Genomic DNA, 16,464 nt, shown 5'->3' with positions numbered 1-16,464 from the left:
CTTTAGACTTGAGACCAGAGGAAACAAGCTTACAGCCCACAGCCCAGGTCAAGCCCAAGACAGAATTTCAGTACATGAACCCTGTGATTCTCAACCTTTAGAGAAGCATCAGCATCACTGGAAAATGTGTTTAAATTCAGATTCCTGGGCCCCACCCCCAGAGTTTCTGATTCATCAAGTCTAAGGTGGGGCCTGAGAATATGCATTTCTAACAAGCTCCCAGGTGACACAGGTGCCGCTGGTCCAGGGACCACCTTTGAGAATCACTCCATTAAACCAGGAGACAGGTAACCGCTCTGTGTTAAAAGATAATACCCTAAAACCAAAGGATGTACATGCTCCCCACCCTTGACACTCAGAGTCCCTTTTCTTTAGAATAAGATCAAGGGTCCTTGGACACCCCCATGACCCGCTCTGGGGTGACGTTTCCCCCTCTGCTGGTCTCGCTCACTCTTGTCTCGGTGATCCAGCCACTTCAATGGAAGAGGTGGGTTTTCTTTTCATATGCTGGGCCATATCCTGCTCTGGGAGCACAGTTAAGCAGATTCCAGAATAGCGTGAACCACTGGCATCACTAGTGCTCTCAAAACTGTCTTTCAAAATTAAAAATATTTGTTGTATTTATTATAAAAAATTGTTTATTGCAGAAAATATAGATTGAAGGAAAATAGAAAATCATATAATCCCACCCAAAGGTAGCTACTCCATCCTTCCACACCTTTTTCTGTACATATCTGTCAACACAAATTAAATAGACAGATGAGAGAGACTGAGGGAGGGAAGGAGAGAGAGGGAGAGAAGGAGACAGAGAGAGAGAGAGAAAGGGGGGGGGGAAGAGAGAGGATGTTTGTACCCAAAAATGGGACCTGGTACAAACTGTGCTGTAATCTGCTTTTCTTACTTAATACACCATAATTATCTTTCAATCTAACCCTCTTTTATAGCCCCTATTATCTACCTCCTTCACCCAAGCAAAAGCAACAAAATGCTATGATTATTTCTTTTCTCCTGCATAGCTGCGGTTGGTGGGAGATTAATAAACAGAAATGAATCCAAAGGGGGGAAGAGACAAGAACATATGAAGGACAGGGGCAGTGAGAAACAGGCTCCTTCACCCTTGAGCAATCAAGAGGCAGCTGTAGTTTTCAACTGCAAAATTGTTGCTCCCATATTTTTGGAGAAAATGATTCAGCTGAGCACTCCTGGATCCGGAAATGCCTCTGCATCAAAATCAAATTTGTAAGAAACTAGAATCAGGGAGCATTTGTGTCATATTAGTGGAGAGCACAGTCATGAGTCAAAATGGCTTCCTGCTGCTATTATCAGGGCGATTAGCTGTTTCCAGAATTTTGGAGTATTGAAAAAGGTGTGTTGGGGAGGGGGCTTATTTTCCATTCTATGAGCCACAGAAACCTGCTTTCGAGTGGATAGTAAATGATGAGGGCACGAGAGAAGGCTTTCATTACACATTTCTTAAGCTTTCACCAATGAAGCCACTGGAAAGAGACAGTGGGCAATCCGAGCAAGTAAATCAGGCCCTGCTAGAACAAACTGAATGTGTGATACCCAGAGGGGTCTCCTTGGAATCTGTAAGAGCCTCTGTGGGCTCCCCTCATCACCTGGGGGACCGGTTCCCATGGTGACGGCTTTGATGAGGCCGTCCACAGCCCCCGGTATTGTGAGCCACTCTTCTTTTCCACAGAACGAGGTGATCAGCCAGCTGCTGTGTGTCATCTTCACCCACTGCTATGGACCCTACCCCATCCCCAAGCTCACGGAGATCAAGCGGAAGCAGAGCTCGCGCCTGGGTGAGTGCCCCCGCTGGCCCTGCTCGCGCTCCTTGCTTTATGATTTGAGGACAGAGAGGAAGCAGGCACTGCCAAAGAAGGGTGGTGGTTTCTGAGGGCGAACAAGGCGTGGATTCAGAAGTCAGGCAGATGGAGGGCAGAATCTCACCTTTATAACTGGCAAAAACTTTTTGGAGAATGAACCTCAATTAAGCAGACTTTCTCCCCTAGACCAGAATGGGGGGGCAGCCAAGGCCTCCTTGAGCCCTGCACATCCTGCAGGCAGGCAGATTCCCAAAGAGGATGGGGCTGAACCGTGCACGCCAGCCCCTGCCCCTGAACTCACCCCTCCTGTCTGGGGGAATTGGGGGAAGCAGTGGGGGACCAGCAGCACCCCTGTAATGGAAATCCTTCTCAGGGAATTAGGAGGAGAGGGGATCAAGTGTCCCCAACACACACACACTCACCCCAGCTAACACGAGAGCAGCATACCTGAGCTGAGGAGACAGTGCTCTGAAATCCTATGAAAGTAGCGATGATCACGTTTTATTCTTGGAGACTTGCCTTGAGCCGGCCTCCGCCAAGCACTGCCCTTTCTCGAATGACCCTCCCGGCATCCCAGCCCATGAAAGGGAGGCTTTGCGTAACCTGCAGCATCAGTAAGGGTGGAGCTGGAACTTGCACCATAGGCCCAAAGCCACAGTTCATCATTCTGCAGTCCCGGCCTCTGGGATTTTCCGGGTGAAACTTTCCCACCAGGCGCTGATGTCATTCAGGGGTTCCTGGGGTTGCAGGATGCTTGACCCACCTGGAGAAATGGCGGAGAAATGCCCACCTGCCCTGAAGCCCGAAACACAGGCCTTCTCTTGCAGGAGCCTGTCTTCCTGCTGCCTGGGGAGTTAATAAAATATTAAGGATAAATGATCCATTTCCTAAAGAGGTCGGGAACTGTTTGACTTTAGGATTTGAGAGGTGGGGGCATCTGAAAATTCCACCTTTTAGCAAAAGCATGCTAATTTGAAGTTGTTAAGGGATGTGTCAGTCTAAATGAGTGAAAAGGCTGAATTCATGGAAGTGTTCTAAAGTATTTTTGCTCCTGTCAGGGAAAACGTTAATTTAAATGAGACGCAAACTTTTTGCTCAAATGAAACATTTAGCAGCTGAGCCAAAGGTTTGTGTTTTTTTCTTTTTTAACGTCCATGTATGTAGGAAAACACAGACATACCAATGTCACAAGTATTTCTATCTTGTAGAGAACAGGTATCAATTATTAATATTATAAAATTAATAATTTTATATATTATAAAATCATAATTAATAATTTTATATAAATAATTTATAGAAGGTTATCTAATCAATAGATATATAATGTTATGTTTAATAATTCTATTGTTATATTAATATTATTACAAAGGCAGCAAATTTTAAAGACCAATCAAATTAACAGACTTTAGGGATTGAGGGTCACATTCCCAGGGCATAGCAACAACTTTTGAAGTCTTGCCTTACAAGACGCGCTTATTAGAATGAACATTTGCAAGGGTGGTTTCAATGGCAGAGCATAAAATCTGCTTTCCTGTATCCATAGGAGAAAAAGGAACATTTTCTCCTCCTGTACTGGTTGAAATTTCTTTCACCAGCAGTTTAAGAAGGCCTGATTTTCAGGCCAAGCATTAGAATTCCAAGGTTAACATCAAGAGAAAAAAAGACAGACCTGAGAGGCTCAAAACTCACATATGAACGAAAGAAGACAGCAAACAATTATTAATAAATGGAATATGGAGCATGTAGTGTTTTGCATCTTCAATACAGTATATTAAGCCAGGATGACCAAGGGCTGCCAAATGGTGGTCCTTTAGGGACCTGCTTTAAAGGAAAGGCAAGAAGGATCAGCAGCAGGGCTCTCAAACCTGCAGCTCTGTAGGGCCAGGGGGGTCAAGTAAGCGAAAGAGGTTCATTGTAAGAGACAGCAGTGAGTGGTGTGGACTACGGCAAACTGGAAAGGCAGGCCTGGATTTTTATGATACAGGGTTCTCTTGCAGTCCCAGTCTATACTGGGAGAGAGCGGTAAAGAGAGAGATTAGGCCAGTTGTTGAGAAGAGGAGAAATTCCTCCAACCAAGGGTCTTTAACTCAAATGGAGAATGGGTTGTAGTCGATTCTGAAGGTTTCCCTTTAGAGCCCCTCTTCCCTTTATCCAGGTAGCCTTAGAAGTTAGAGACAGTCTCATTTTTTTAATAAAAATTTTAAAGATGGTGGGATTACAAGTAATTTTGACATTTTATGTTTTTTGACATTTTTCAAATAAAAAGTTTTGTGTTTTTTTAAAGGGAAGAGGTGAGTAGGTCCATGCTGACAGGGAAAGACAAATGGAGGCTCACCAGGACAGCCCTCCACGGCAGGACGGGGGCTGGGGAGGCTGATCCACCTTCCAGGGGCGAGCGAAGAGAATCAGCCAGGACGGCAGAGTCTGCGCCTGAGAGTTACAGCAGGGTCTGGGCAAAGTGGGGTCAGGCCAGGGGTCCAGCTTCAGCAACCCTCAACAGATGGAGGGTTGGTGCCACCCAGAATCCAGGGGTCAGTCCCTGTGCTCAGCAGTTTAGGACAATGTCAACTATCCATAGGAAGCAGCTGGGGTTTCATTTTGGCACAACCCTTTAATCCCTGTGGAAGGACCTGTCAGCAACAAGCAGCCCCCCAGGCTAAGAAAGGGCTGATGTCCTGGGCAGGTTCTTAGAACAAGTCTCCAGAGCAAGGACCACGGCATTCTTTCATTCATTCAAAAACCGTTGACTGAGCATCTACTGTAATGCTCATGGGGTGCCATATGTCGGCCTTTTTGCCAAGTGCTTTACATTGATTAATCCAGTTAGTCTTCTATGGTGTAGGTATATCTGGGTATTATTATTCCCATTTTAGAGAAGAGGAAACTAAGGCACAGAAAGGTTAAAAACTTGCCCAATGCCACACAGCCAGTATTAGAGCTGAGATTTCTGGTCTCGGAGCCCACTCTTATCGATGGTATTTGACACATTTGTGTGCTAGACACAGAGGAAAGGGTGTGAAAAGGACAGACAAGATCCCACCCTCTGGGAGCGTGCAGGCTTGAGGGAGAGGCAGACAGAAAAACAGGCAGATGCGGTGCAGAGTGGCAATGCCAGCTCAGGGGCAGTACAGGCACTTGGTCAGTCTGTGGAGGGCAGGGGGTCAGGCAGGGTTACTGATGCAGAGGTGTCTGTTCTGAAGGTGGAGGGTGAACTGGACTTAGAAGGGAAGGGAAAAGTGTTCTAGTAGAAGGAATAGCATGTTCAGAGGCTCAGAGGTGAGAGAACACATAGCACCTGCACAGAACTGAAAGTGGCCACGTATGGCTCAAGCACAGATGCCATTTAACAGGGAGGTGTGACTAGGGAGAGGCCTGAGAGAGCAGCAGGAGCACAAGAGGCTTCGTGAGGAAGTTTGGACTTTGTCCGGGGATCACTAGGGAGCTATTGAGTGACTTATAGCAGAGGAGGGACATGATCAGATCTGGCTTCAGGAAGGGTGAGGCGGACCATTGTGTTCAAGGGCCGAGAGACCAGCTCGAGGCTCCTGCAGTTTGCTGACAAGATGATGTAGCCAAGCTAGGGCAGCGGAAGAGGAGACAGAGGGAAATGGTGAGTTTGAGGAAAGTTTAGGCAGAAGACTGGACAGATGCTTGTCATGGACTGGATATAGATGACCACTGGGAGAGGGCCCCTGGCTTTGGCAACTGGTAGCTGGTGGTGCTCTTTGACAGGGATGAGAAGCAGTAAGTGAGGTGCTATTTGCAGGAAGAAGCCTTTCTATATGAGTTGGGAAATGGAGTGGGTCTCCAGACTCAAGAAGCTGGCTGCAGGCACCCCAGAGAGGGAATCTGCTGTTTAGAGACCCACAAAGGCCAGCCCTGGGACGCTGCAGTTCGAGTCACCTAACAGATTGGGTGACGTCATGTGAATCAGAGCCACCCAAGGCCCTCTTGCCTGGGTAGGGGTGGAGCCTAGTGGGGTTGTGGACAGGCAGGGGGTGTTGGTGGATATTCCCAACAAGCAAGAGTGATGAGCTGAGGTCAGGGCAGCTCCAGGGGCCCTGGGCCTGGGAGAGCATCACTAAAATGACCAGCAAATTGGAGGATCCTAGCAGTTAACAGGGTAAGCCCCCCAAATCACAATGTCCATGTTCAAATCCTGGCTCCTCCACCAGTCACTGTAACTTCTGTATGCCTCAGTTTCCTCACCTGCTCAGTGGGGCTGACATGGTCCCTGTCTCCCAGGATTAAATGAATTTCATATGCAAGTGCCAACTTGTACAGTACCCGGCTCATTGTAAGTGCTCAGTAAATGTTCGTTGTATTTTTGTTAATTTTGGAGATAAGGGCAAGGGACTGGCTCATGTGCCACTGACCCTGGGGGTGAAGGGCTAGATTTCGAATCACCTGGAACCCAGTGGGAAGGGAGCTGCCCTTCTAAGCTGCTTCCATCAGCAGGGCATCGAGCCCCAAGAAGGAGGGGCAGGGGCGGGGGTGGGCGGCATTCTTAGAGACAAGGGAGAGAGATGTTCGCCTTTCATGCCTGAAAGTCATCCGAGCTCCAGACATGGGGGAGTCTTCTGTGAGAAAATACTCCTTTTAATCTCAAATAAACTGTGTATATTTCCTAGGAAAAGCAGAATTGGTACTTGAGTTTCCCTTTGATTCTGTCTGTCTCTTTTTCAGTCACTTTCTCCCTGATGAGTATTTTATCTCCCTGGTTTCTCCGTCAGCTCTCATTTGCACTTGGTAAAAGAGAAATCATAGCTTTGCCCTTCTCTCCACTAAAGCTACCCTTTTCCCCTTTCCTGTTCTAGATCCTCATTTTCTGAACAATAAAGAGATGTCTGATGTTACCTTTCTGGTAGAAGGAAGACCTTTTTATGCACACAAAGTGCTGTTATTTACAGCCTCACCAAGGTATGTATTGTCAATTTTGAAAGCAGCTGAATTACGACTGTGGCTGTTGCGTTACTCTTTTTAAAAATTCAGTTTTGGTGGTGTCTTCACTGGACTGGCAGATTACCTCCTCAAAACCAAGGATCCAAGACCACAAGGCAGCCACTAGCCTGAGCAACTGTGTTTGGGTGGCCTAGAGCAAGACACCCCTTCCTCTGGGTGGAGCGAGCCCTGCACCCGGAGCACAGCTTTGCAAGCAGAGCATGGATTGGATTTCAGCTCCCACAGCCAGGGGTCCTTGTGCAGGGAACCACCTAAAACCCCAAACCTGCAGCCTTGAAAGGCCTGGTCTCCAAACAGACTTCAGCCTAAGTCATCCAAAAATACATGGATCCCAACTGTACTCTTCTCTGACTGGGCTTCACAGACAGCAGTATAACCGTAGCAGTAGGAAGAGGAAATTGTTCACCCTAACCTAGCTTCTGCTACTGCTCTTCCTCCTTTTGGTTTGAGTTGAGATTTGGCTGATAATTAGGAACCCACATTATCCAAGAACCTCAACGGGGATCAGAGAGGCTGAGCAGAGATGAGAACGATGGTGAAATGAGGAGGAAGCAGACGGCTGAGTGGTGAGCAAAGGTGCCTGCTTTGGGTAACGCCACTGGGAACCCAGAAATGGAACCCACTTGCAGGGAGTTGGTTGAGGGCTCGAGTGTGACCAGCATGCCCCGGGTTCCTAAAAGCATCCCAGTGTCGCCAGTGCACCCCAAACAAAATACAAACCCCAAGTGTCTGCTTTCCCACCACAAGAAAAAGACACCATCCCTTGCATGGTTCTCAATTGAGACCATAGAATAATCAGACAGACACTGTGCCAATGCTAATTTCTTAGTTTGGACAAATGAACTTTGGTTTTTAAAGATGTTAGCATTAGGGGAAACTGAGTGAAGGGTAAAGAGGAACTCTCCGTACTATCTTTACAACTCCTTTGAAAATCTAAAATTATTTCAAACTAAAAATGGAATTTAAAAAGGAATGGATAGAGACACATCTTTGCTTATTATTCCTAAATGTACTGAGTACCGTTGTGTTCCCGTAACAAGATCTCTGCCCACAAGGAGCTTATAGTTTACTTAGGGGAAGAAAAGTGCATCTAAGACCCAAGACAGAAGGTTGTCCCTAAGGGAGATGGATCATTAGGTATCAACAAATATTGATTGAAGACCTGCTGTGTGCCGGTCCCAGCCCAGGAGGCCCTGGGGATGCAGCAGAGAAGGAGACCATGGAAGTCCGTGTCCTCGTGGGACAAAGGTTTAGGGGAGGAGGGGAGTTAGAGACACTGTGGGCACGAGGAGGGTGAAGCCATCACCTCTGTGAGAGAGGCAGCCTCCGAGAAGGGCCCAGAACGATGGACAGGGCTTTAAACGGCAATAGCAGTTCTCTTCCAATCACCGTTTGGGGAAATAATTTAACAGTTCATAACAGTGTTTTAAATGTCAAAGTTTTGACTTCAAAATGGATTGGGGTATATTCCAGAAAGGGTTATAAGTAAGAACTCCATGGATATATCATCATTGTATTTCAGAGTTGGGGGACGGGGAACAAGACTATTCAATACCTCTGTCATCAGGAGAGCTGAATTTTTGGCAGGTCGTGTGTGTGTCACGCGTCTTTATCTCCTTTTTTGTGTTTTTGTTCAGGTTCAAAGCGCTCCTCTCCAGCAAGCCAACGAACGACAGCACCTGCATAGAGATCGGTTACGTGAAGTACCCCATCTTCCAGGTGAGCCCTGGTGTGGCTGTAACACCTGGCTGGCGGGTGTGGGGGATGCACGGTCACCCCCGGTGTTCAGCCCGTGGCTCGGCCACTTGCGGACGTCCCTGTAACAGGTGGTCAGCCTCGTCGCCGCCTGGGCTCCCTCCTCACGCCACCCCTTCGGATGCCATGCTGTCAGCGTTAATTGAGCACCTGCTGTGTGCCTCATACTGTGCTGGAGGCTGGGGACACAAGAACCAAGGAGAGCCCTCTCCTGGGGCTCACAGTCTAAAAAGGGCAACTGGGAGTAATTTGCCAATTTTAGTATAACGAAGGGCACACAGTGAGAGAGGGGTAAAGTAGCATGCTATGGCAGCTTAGACCAGGAAAACAGAGGCAGGCCTCCTGGGTGACACTTTATGGGCTGAAATGTGGACAGCTGAGAAGGTAGCCAGCCGAAGGAGGTGTGAGGGCTGAAGAGAGGGGATTTGGACATTCTGGGCAAGAGAACAGTATTACAAAGTCTCAGAACTGAGGACCAGCCCAGTGTGGTCGGGAACCTGTGGACTTTTAGGGACTCCAGAGTCCCTGTAACGTTAACCTGAACCTAACGGAAATAGGAAGGGGAAGCTTCTTCCCCCGAGGCCAGCAGACGATCCCAGATCTCCCTCTGTCTGGGGATGTTGATACCGTTCACAATGGTTTGGGTTTCAGTGGCATTCCTGAAGGGGCACAGCAGCTTTCTCTTCTCTTTCCCTTTTCCCTTTCATCGTGCCTGGTCATAAGTCCTGCCCTGCAAAGACATGCTTTGCAGCTGATAGAAATTCACTGCCGCAGCCAGCTCCGAGCCTCACCTCCACGTGGGGCAGGTCCAAGAGGGAGCTATGGTCCCTCGTGCCTCCACCAGCCAGGGTTGGTAAGATGTACCAGGTGACCTGGGGATGGAGTTTATAAAATCCCTCATGGGACCATGTTTCCTTCCATCCGGTTCAGGGAGGACGGCCCTGGAAAGAGGTGGCATTGATAAGACTCAGGGCCGGCTCTTGGAGACTCGTGTCCTATGGGGCTGATGAGATGGTCCAGAGATAAGCAAGAGCTAGGCTGGTCGTGACCGGGGTCCTGGGAAGGGTCGTGAGCTGGGCTTTGAAGGGCAGAGCTGCATTCCAAGAGCCCCTTGTTCAAAATCATGTGTCCTGTGGGTGATCTTGTACAAATCACCCAACCTTTCTGAGCCTCCGTTTCCTCGTCTGGTGGGTGCAGAACAGCAAAAGTATTGCGGGTGGACAAGCAGCATCAACAAAAGCACGGAACTGGGAAGTCTAGGGATGTGTTCATGAGGATGTGATTATCGGTCCATTTGGCTGGGTCAGAAGGTGTACTAGGGACTACAAAGATACTTTGGGACCACACAGTGGAGGCTTTGAATGCCACAGTGCCAGACACCAGACAGGGAAGGCAAGCCGGATGCTGGCTCCTCCCTCCACCAGTGACCCTGGTCTTCTAGATCCTGCTGTTCAGAGGCTGCCAGGAAGGCACCAGGGCCCTCACATTAGCCCCTACAGCCTATTGAGTTGCCTGAATTTCCACCATTAGAGATACACTTCTTTGGCCATGTTGAATTTTCAAAATAAAGAATGCTTCCTCAATAACTGTGGACAAGACACACTATTTCTCTGAGCCTCAGTTTCCCCGTTTAAGAATAGTAATCACTGTCAGCTCTGTGTTATGGCTTCTGCAGAGATTAGTAAATGAGACAACACGTGAAACACTTAATTTGACATCTGACGTCTCGTGCCAATTCCATACATGGGCTCTTGTTTTCTAAGCCTGCTGGTAAACAAACCACCTCCCCACCAAGCACCAGACCCTGAGGATAGGTTACTTTGGTTAGGAAAAAAAGGAAAGAGGTTTTCAAAAACAAGGCCAGCCTGGGGGAGCCGTCTCCTAAGGTGAGGAAGGGAAGTGGGTATGGGAAGAGAGGAGGCTGGAGCTCCCAAGGTGGGATTCGGGAGTTGGCACACCCCCAGGTGCCTGTTTCATCCTTTTCCCAACTCCTCCCCCCAACCCCTCACCAGCATTTTCTACTGAGAGAGAAGGGGCTACAGTCCCTTCCTACAAGGCAGCAGTTGGGTTTGAAAGTTTACATGAAACTGCTGTTTCGCTTTAAAATCTTCCAAGGGGGAGGAGGAGGAGTGAAGAGACCTTTGTGGCTCTCAACTATATATGAGGCACTCACCTTTGCTTTCATGTGGTTATCAGGATTATTAGGCCCATTTTTACAGATGAAGAAACTGAGGCCCAGAAAACTTAATTGGCATTCCCAAAGTCCTGTCACTCGGTAGTGTCAGAGACAGGAGCCCAGATTTGAGCCAGCTCTGTCTGGGGCCAAAGCCTAGGTTCCTTCTGCTAAAATACCCTTTCTAAAAGGAGCAGTGATAAGGACAACACCCATTTCTTGAGCACTAACTATGAGTAAGGCTCTAAGCCAGGGTTTCTCAACCTTAGCCGCACATGAGAATCACCTGGTAAGTGTTTGAAAATGCCAAAGCCCGGGCAGTTAATCAGACCAATTTGATCAGAGTCTCTAGGGTTAGGGACCGGGCATCAGTAGTTTGAAGTCTCCCCCCTGCTCCTGTTATCTCACCGCACAGCCAGGGAGGACCACCGACACACTAAGTTAAACACTCCACACTGGTGGGTCTCACTCTTTCGCTTTCGCAGGTATCACAGTTCACCTGGAGGGAGTGAGGGGAGGGGTCTTCTTCAAACACAGATTGTTGAGCCCCAGCCCCAGAGTTTCCAAGTCCAGGCATCTGGGATGGGGCCTCAGAATCTGCATTCCAAACTAGACCCCAGGCGATGCTGACCTGCTGGTCTGGGAACCAAAACCCACTGCTCTATTTCATCTCATTTAATCCTTCCAGCTGCCTGGCGGGGTAGGTGTGACCCCACCTTCCAGAGGAGGGCACACTCAGAGAGGTTAAGTAACTGGCCCAAGTTCCCACAGCTCATCACGGTAGAGCCGAGTTTCCAAGCCAGGTCTGGCTGACTCCCGGACCTTTTCGTCTTAACTTCCTCCCAAGTGTAGGGACTTGGGTCTCCTCTCAAAATGATTGCGCTCTGAGGAAGGAATCTTACAGCCCCTTAGGGTTTGGAGCATGAGCTAGATGCTGGAAAATGCACGCCTCCCCAGCTCTCCCAGTGCCTGTGAAAGGTGCACCTACACTGTTAAGCCTGGGACTGACTGGGGAGGTTCGTCTAGTAAGAGACTGGCTCCTAGTAGGCACTCAGGAAATGACTGCCAGGCGGATTCATTGAATGAAGGCCTATATGAGGGAGGACAGCCCCAGAGGAACCCCCAGGCTTGTAATTGCTTGTGACTCGGGAAGGTTTCCTGGACGCATTAGCCTCAGGTTACAGTAATGGGCAGGCAAGATTTAGCAGGGCCCCGGGGGACTTCGCCACGTGCCCGCCCCTTCCCCATAAAAGAAGCAAAGCCTCATTTGTGGCTTGAAGTAGGCCAAGTTGAGCTGAACCCGGCCCAGAAGCAGGCTCCCAGGAGCCTGATCACTTCGCTTCCACGCTGATGGAAGAATTTTAGCCAATGAGATGGTTTGTGTTTCCTCCCCCCAAGACTGTTTAACGTCACAGGCAGCAAGCGCTGGATGCAGCTGAGCCCACACCTGGAAGTGGGGGCCTCCAGGAGGCTGGGGACGCCGTTTGAATCCCTGCTTCATGCTGGTTGGCAGCTGCCAAGAAAAACAACCCCATAAACAGGCCCTTCTGCCTAATAAAAGTTCGTTTCATCCCCTTGCAGAAAAGTCTGCGCTGGCAAAGTCTCAAGGCGGCCTGGGACAGCCCAATTTACATTCCGTTAGCCCCGGGATCTCCATCCACTAAATGGTAGTATTTCAAATCAATGACCCAACCTTGCGTAGATGAGATTCCATGGTTGAGAAAGGAAGAGGCTCCGTGCTTCGTTTTTTTTGTCTCTATTGTTATTATAATTATTATTGGTGTGGCCTATATAAAAGAGGTGTGCTGGGGGAACGAATTGATTGTAATAAGGCCTGTATCCCAACATCCGCTGACTTGGTGTTTTAGCTGCTTATGACCCATCGGGGTGGGAGAGGGGAGTGTAAACAATGCTGTGTTATTGCACGAAGACTCAGCCACCATCGTCAGCGCAGCCTGCTCTCTATAGCGGGCAGGTGGGCACCGAAGCCCAAAGTCAGGGGAAGATGGAGAAGGTGCATGCATGTTTCTCTTTGAAGCATGCACATTGGGCAGTGTGTGCTTGCTGGGTACTGGGCCCTGCTAGGCCCTGGGGGTATGGGGATGGGGGCATGACACAGTCCGTGCTCTCAGACTCCAGCGGGAAATACACTGCGATCGTGGATGATGTGCTGCGGAACATAGGGTGGGGAGTGGCTGGCTGATCTGTGGAGGCTTCACAGAGGAAGTGACCACTGAGCTAGATCCCAGGGAGGGGGCAGAGCTCAGCAAGTGGAGAAGAAGGGAAGGGCATCCAGCTGGAGAACACAACAAGGGCAAAAGCGTGGGGCTGAAAGAGAGGGTGGAAAATTCTGATAAAGGCGAGTGGTTAGGAGTGGTCAGAGCATAAAAGGTAGATATGATCAGGATAAGGAGGGAAGGGCCAAAGGGCAGGAGATGAGGTCTGAGAAAGGTAAGCTGATACACAAATGTTCACAGCAGCATTATCCTTAAGAGCCAAAAATTGGAAACAACCTAAATGTCCAGCAGCTGATGAATGGATAAGCAAAATGTGGTATACCACACAATTGAATATTATTCAGCCATAAAAGGAATAAAGTACTAATATGTGCTACAACATAGAGGGACCGTGAAAACACTGTGCTACATGAAAGAAGCCAGTCACAAATGACCACTTATAGAATGATTCCATTTATACAAAGTGTCCAGAATAGGCAAATCCATAGAGACAGAGGGCAGATTGGGGTTTGCCAGGGCCTGGGGGGAAGGAAGGAATGAGGAGTGATTGCTAATGGGGACAGGATTACTCTTTGGGGTGATGAAAAAGTTTTAAAATTAGATTTTGGCAATAGTTGCACAACTCTGTGAATATACTAAAAAACCCCTGAGTTGCATACTTTAAATGGTTGAATTCTATGATACGTGACATATATCTCAGTAAAGCTATAAAAATATATAAATACTTATATTTATATTATATGTATTTTAAGTTACTACTTTAAACACATGCATGGAAGTAAGTTGAGGCTGACTGTAAAGGATGTTGAATGTCCTGGGTTAATGGGGCAGAAATACTACTGGGAAAAGATTTTCAACCTCAGAGAAAATTAAAGAGTGAACATTTATTGAGTGCTTGCTTTGTGCCAGGGCCCTGCTAGGCCTGTTACACGTGTCAACTAATTTAGTCTTCGTCACAAACCCTTGAGATAGATAATATTATCCCCACTTTATAGATGACACAACTGAGGCTCAGAAAGCCTCACTTAACTTAGGTCACCCATCTAGTAAGCTGCAGAGCCAAAGTAGAAACCGAGACAGCCCAACTTCAGGGCCCTGGCTTTTAACCCCTGCCCTAAGTTAGTCATAGACTCTCAGAGCCTGAAGTGACCGTACAGAACAGCCCACTCCAAGTTCCCTGTTTTACAGGTGCCCAGAGCCAAGATGTAATCAGACCAGATACATATTTTGCCAACATAGCAGCCTTAGAGCCAGCTAGGAAAAGTCAGTGTGTCAAGCAGGCGGGTAGAAGACAATAGGGAGTGGAGGAAACTGGCCAACTGGAGCGTATATGCACCATCTCAAAAATGAGCACTCAGTTTTGTGGGAAGTGATGACATCCAATTCAGATACATCTGTGGCCCTTATTCCATGTACAGGACACCCATTTGCAAAGCTTGGGGACTTTGCACACCATTAGGGCCTAGGAAGTCACATGAACAAAGAACGGTCTGGCTTGAACTGTTTACACCATCAATGAAGCTTTGAAGCCCAGGACTCCTAATGGCTTCATCTTTGATCTTGTCAGACTGTGATTGAGAGTAGGTGTCCCCATGATATCCCAGAGTCACCCTCTGGGACTTAAACAAGAGGCAGCCAGTCTGGCCATGCCCCCGGGGGAATGGGCAGCTTGCACAGGCTCTTTAAGCAGTTCTGAGCAGCCTGATGGGGCGGAACAGGGGGTGGGTAACACGTGGTTCTCATCCATCGATGGGGAAGCCATCAGAATTGCCTAATTTGGCCTAAAGGGTGGACATGGACCCAGCACTACAACCACAGGGAGACAAATTTTAGCATACTATAAAGAAAAGAAAGCTATCCAACTGATTAAACTGTTCAAAATGGAACTCTTCCCCATAAGGTAGTGAGCTCTTGGCCACTTGAGATGGGAGATTATAGAGGGGACTCAAGAACTAGCCTGGCAATCCACTCTTAGGTATATCCCCAAAACGTTTGAAAACAGGGGCTCAAACAGACACTTGTGCACCAGTGTTCACAGCAGAATTATTCACGGCAACCCAAAGGTGGAAACAACCCAGGTGTCCATCAGCAAAGGAATGAATAACAAAACATGGTGCATATGCACCATTGAATATTATTCAGCCATATAAAGGAATGAAGTTCTGATACATCTATAACATGGGTGAACCTTGGAATTACTAGAATGAGTGAAATAAGCCAGACCCAAAAAGACAAAAATTGTATAATAACATTTATGTGAAATATCTAGAAGAAGCAAATTCATAGAGACTGAAAGGTTAGAAGTTACCAGGGGCTGGGAGCAGGGAGAAATGAGGGTTATTGCTTAACGGGTACAGTGTTTCTGTTTGGGGTGTTGAAAAGGTTCTGATGATGATGGTGGTGATGGTTGAACAATATTGTGAATGTGATTAATGCCACTGAATGATACAAATGGAAATGGTTAAAATGGCTAATTTCATGTTATTTCTGTATATTATCACAATTAAAAAAGAAAAAAAAGAACTAGCCCTAGGGTCAGCCTGGAAGACTTCAGGGTGGTGGTGTCTGTGTGAGTTGGACACTGTACTGATCCCAGCGTGTCCTTTCTTGCAGCTGGTCATGCAGTATCTCTACTACGGTGGCCCAGAGTCACTTCTCATTAAAAACAATGAGATAATGGAGGTAAGGAATACGTCACGTCATGGGCCTGTCATCGGCTCCCTTTGGGCGAGTGGCTTCTCTGTAACTTGTTGTCGGCATTCAGCAGCACAGTCTGCAGAGCTCTGGGTTGTGATATCATTTGGATGAAGGCTTGGGGCTCCTGCTCCTGCCTGACTCCAGGGTCCTCCCCTGAGGACTTGGGGTGCTAGTGTGTCAGCCCAATCCCTTTTAGGAGCAGCTGAACAAAGCCCAATTTTAACTGGCTTTTGGGGTAGAGGAGAGAATAAAGGAAATTTCCTTAAGAGCCTGGGGCTCGCCTAGCTCTGGCACAGCTGGGGCTTAAATGTCGTCATCAGGAAATATCCTTGACAAATTTCTTCTCCCTTGTCATTTGGAAGACTATTACAACCTCTAAAAATATTTCTCAACACACAAAGTTGTCTGTTCTTCCAAAACACAGAAGTCAAGAGCAGATTGTAAATCTCTACCCACTTCCCTCAGGTTGACCTTCCCTTGCACACAGAGCACACTCGTCTGCCCACACCTGCCCCCTCGGCCGTCTCCTGTCTTCTCTCTCAGCCAGATGCTGTCCTCACCTCTCACAGTTCAACCTCCTCTGGCCTCCCTTGTCCAGGGGCCTTGTTTCTGCTCCTTCCCAAGCCCGTGATTTCTCCCTGGTCCTTCCTAGAAATGGAACTCTTGCCAGCTTTCTAATCAAAGCTAGGAGCTTTGAACCACAAGCCAAAGCCACTCCTGAGCAAAAGGGCCAAGATCCCGTTCAGCTGTGTGGCATCCAGGGTGCCCAGGTGATTTGCCTCGTGAGAACACCATCCGGTGTTCTAGA

The 16,464-nt window shown here is 48.1% G+C and overlaps 1 protein-coding gene across 1 annotated transcript in view; it reads left to right on the top strand.

The window, feature by feature from the left end:
* The window catches only part of BTBD11 (BTB domain containing 11), a 333,233-nt gene that overhangs the window by 307,362 nt on the left and 9,407 nt on the right, over positions 1–16,464 (top strand). The window contains exons 12-15 of the mRNA XM_037847888.1: positions 1,703–1,808; positions 6,650–6,752; positions 8,432–8,513; positions 15,573–15,641. Coding sequence (XP_037703816.1) covers positions 1,703–1,808; positions 6,650–6,752; positions 8,432–8,513; positions 15,573–15,641 — 360 coding nt within the window. The remainder of the gene's footprint in view (positions 1–1,702; positions 1,809–6,649; positions 6,753–8,431; positions 8,514–15,572; positions 15,642–16,464) is intronic.

The sequence above is a fragment of the Choloepus didactylus genome, chromosome 8 (assembly GCF_015220235.1).
Source record: "Choloepus didactylus isolate mChoDid1 chromosome 8, mChoDid1.pri, whole genome shotgun sequence".
NCBI classification, from domain to species: domain Eukaryota; kingdom Metazoa; phylum Chordata; class Mammalia; order Pilosa; family Megalonychidae; genus Choloepus; species Choloepus didactylus.
The sequence above is the reverse complement of the archived record's forward strand: the minus strand, read 5'-3'. Positions and strand labels throughout refer to the sequence as shown.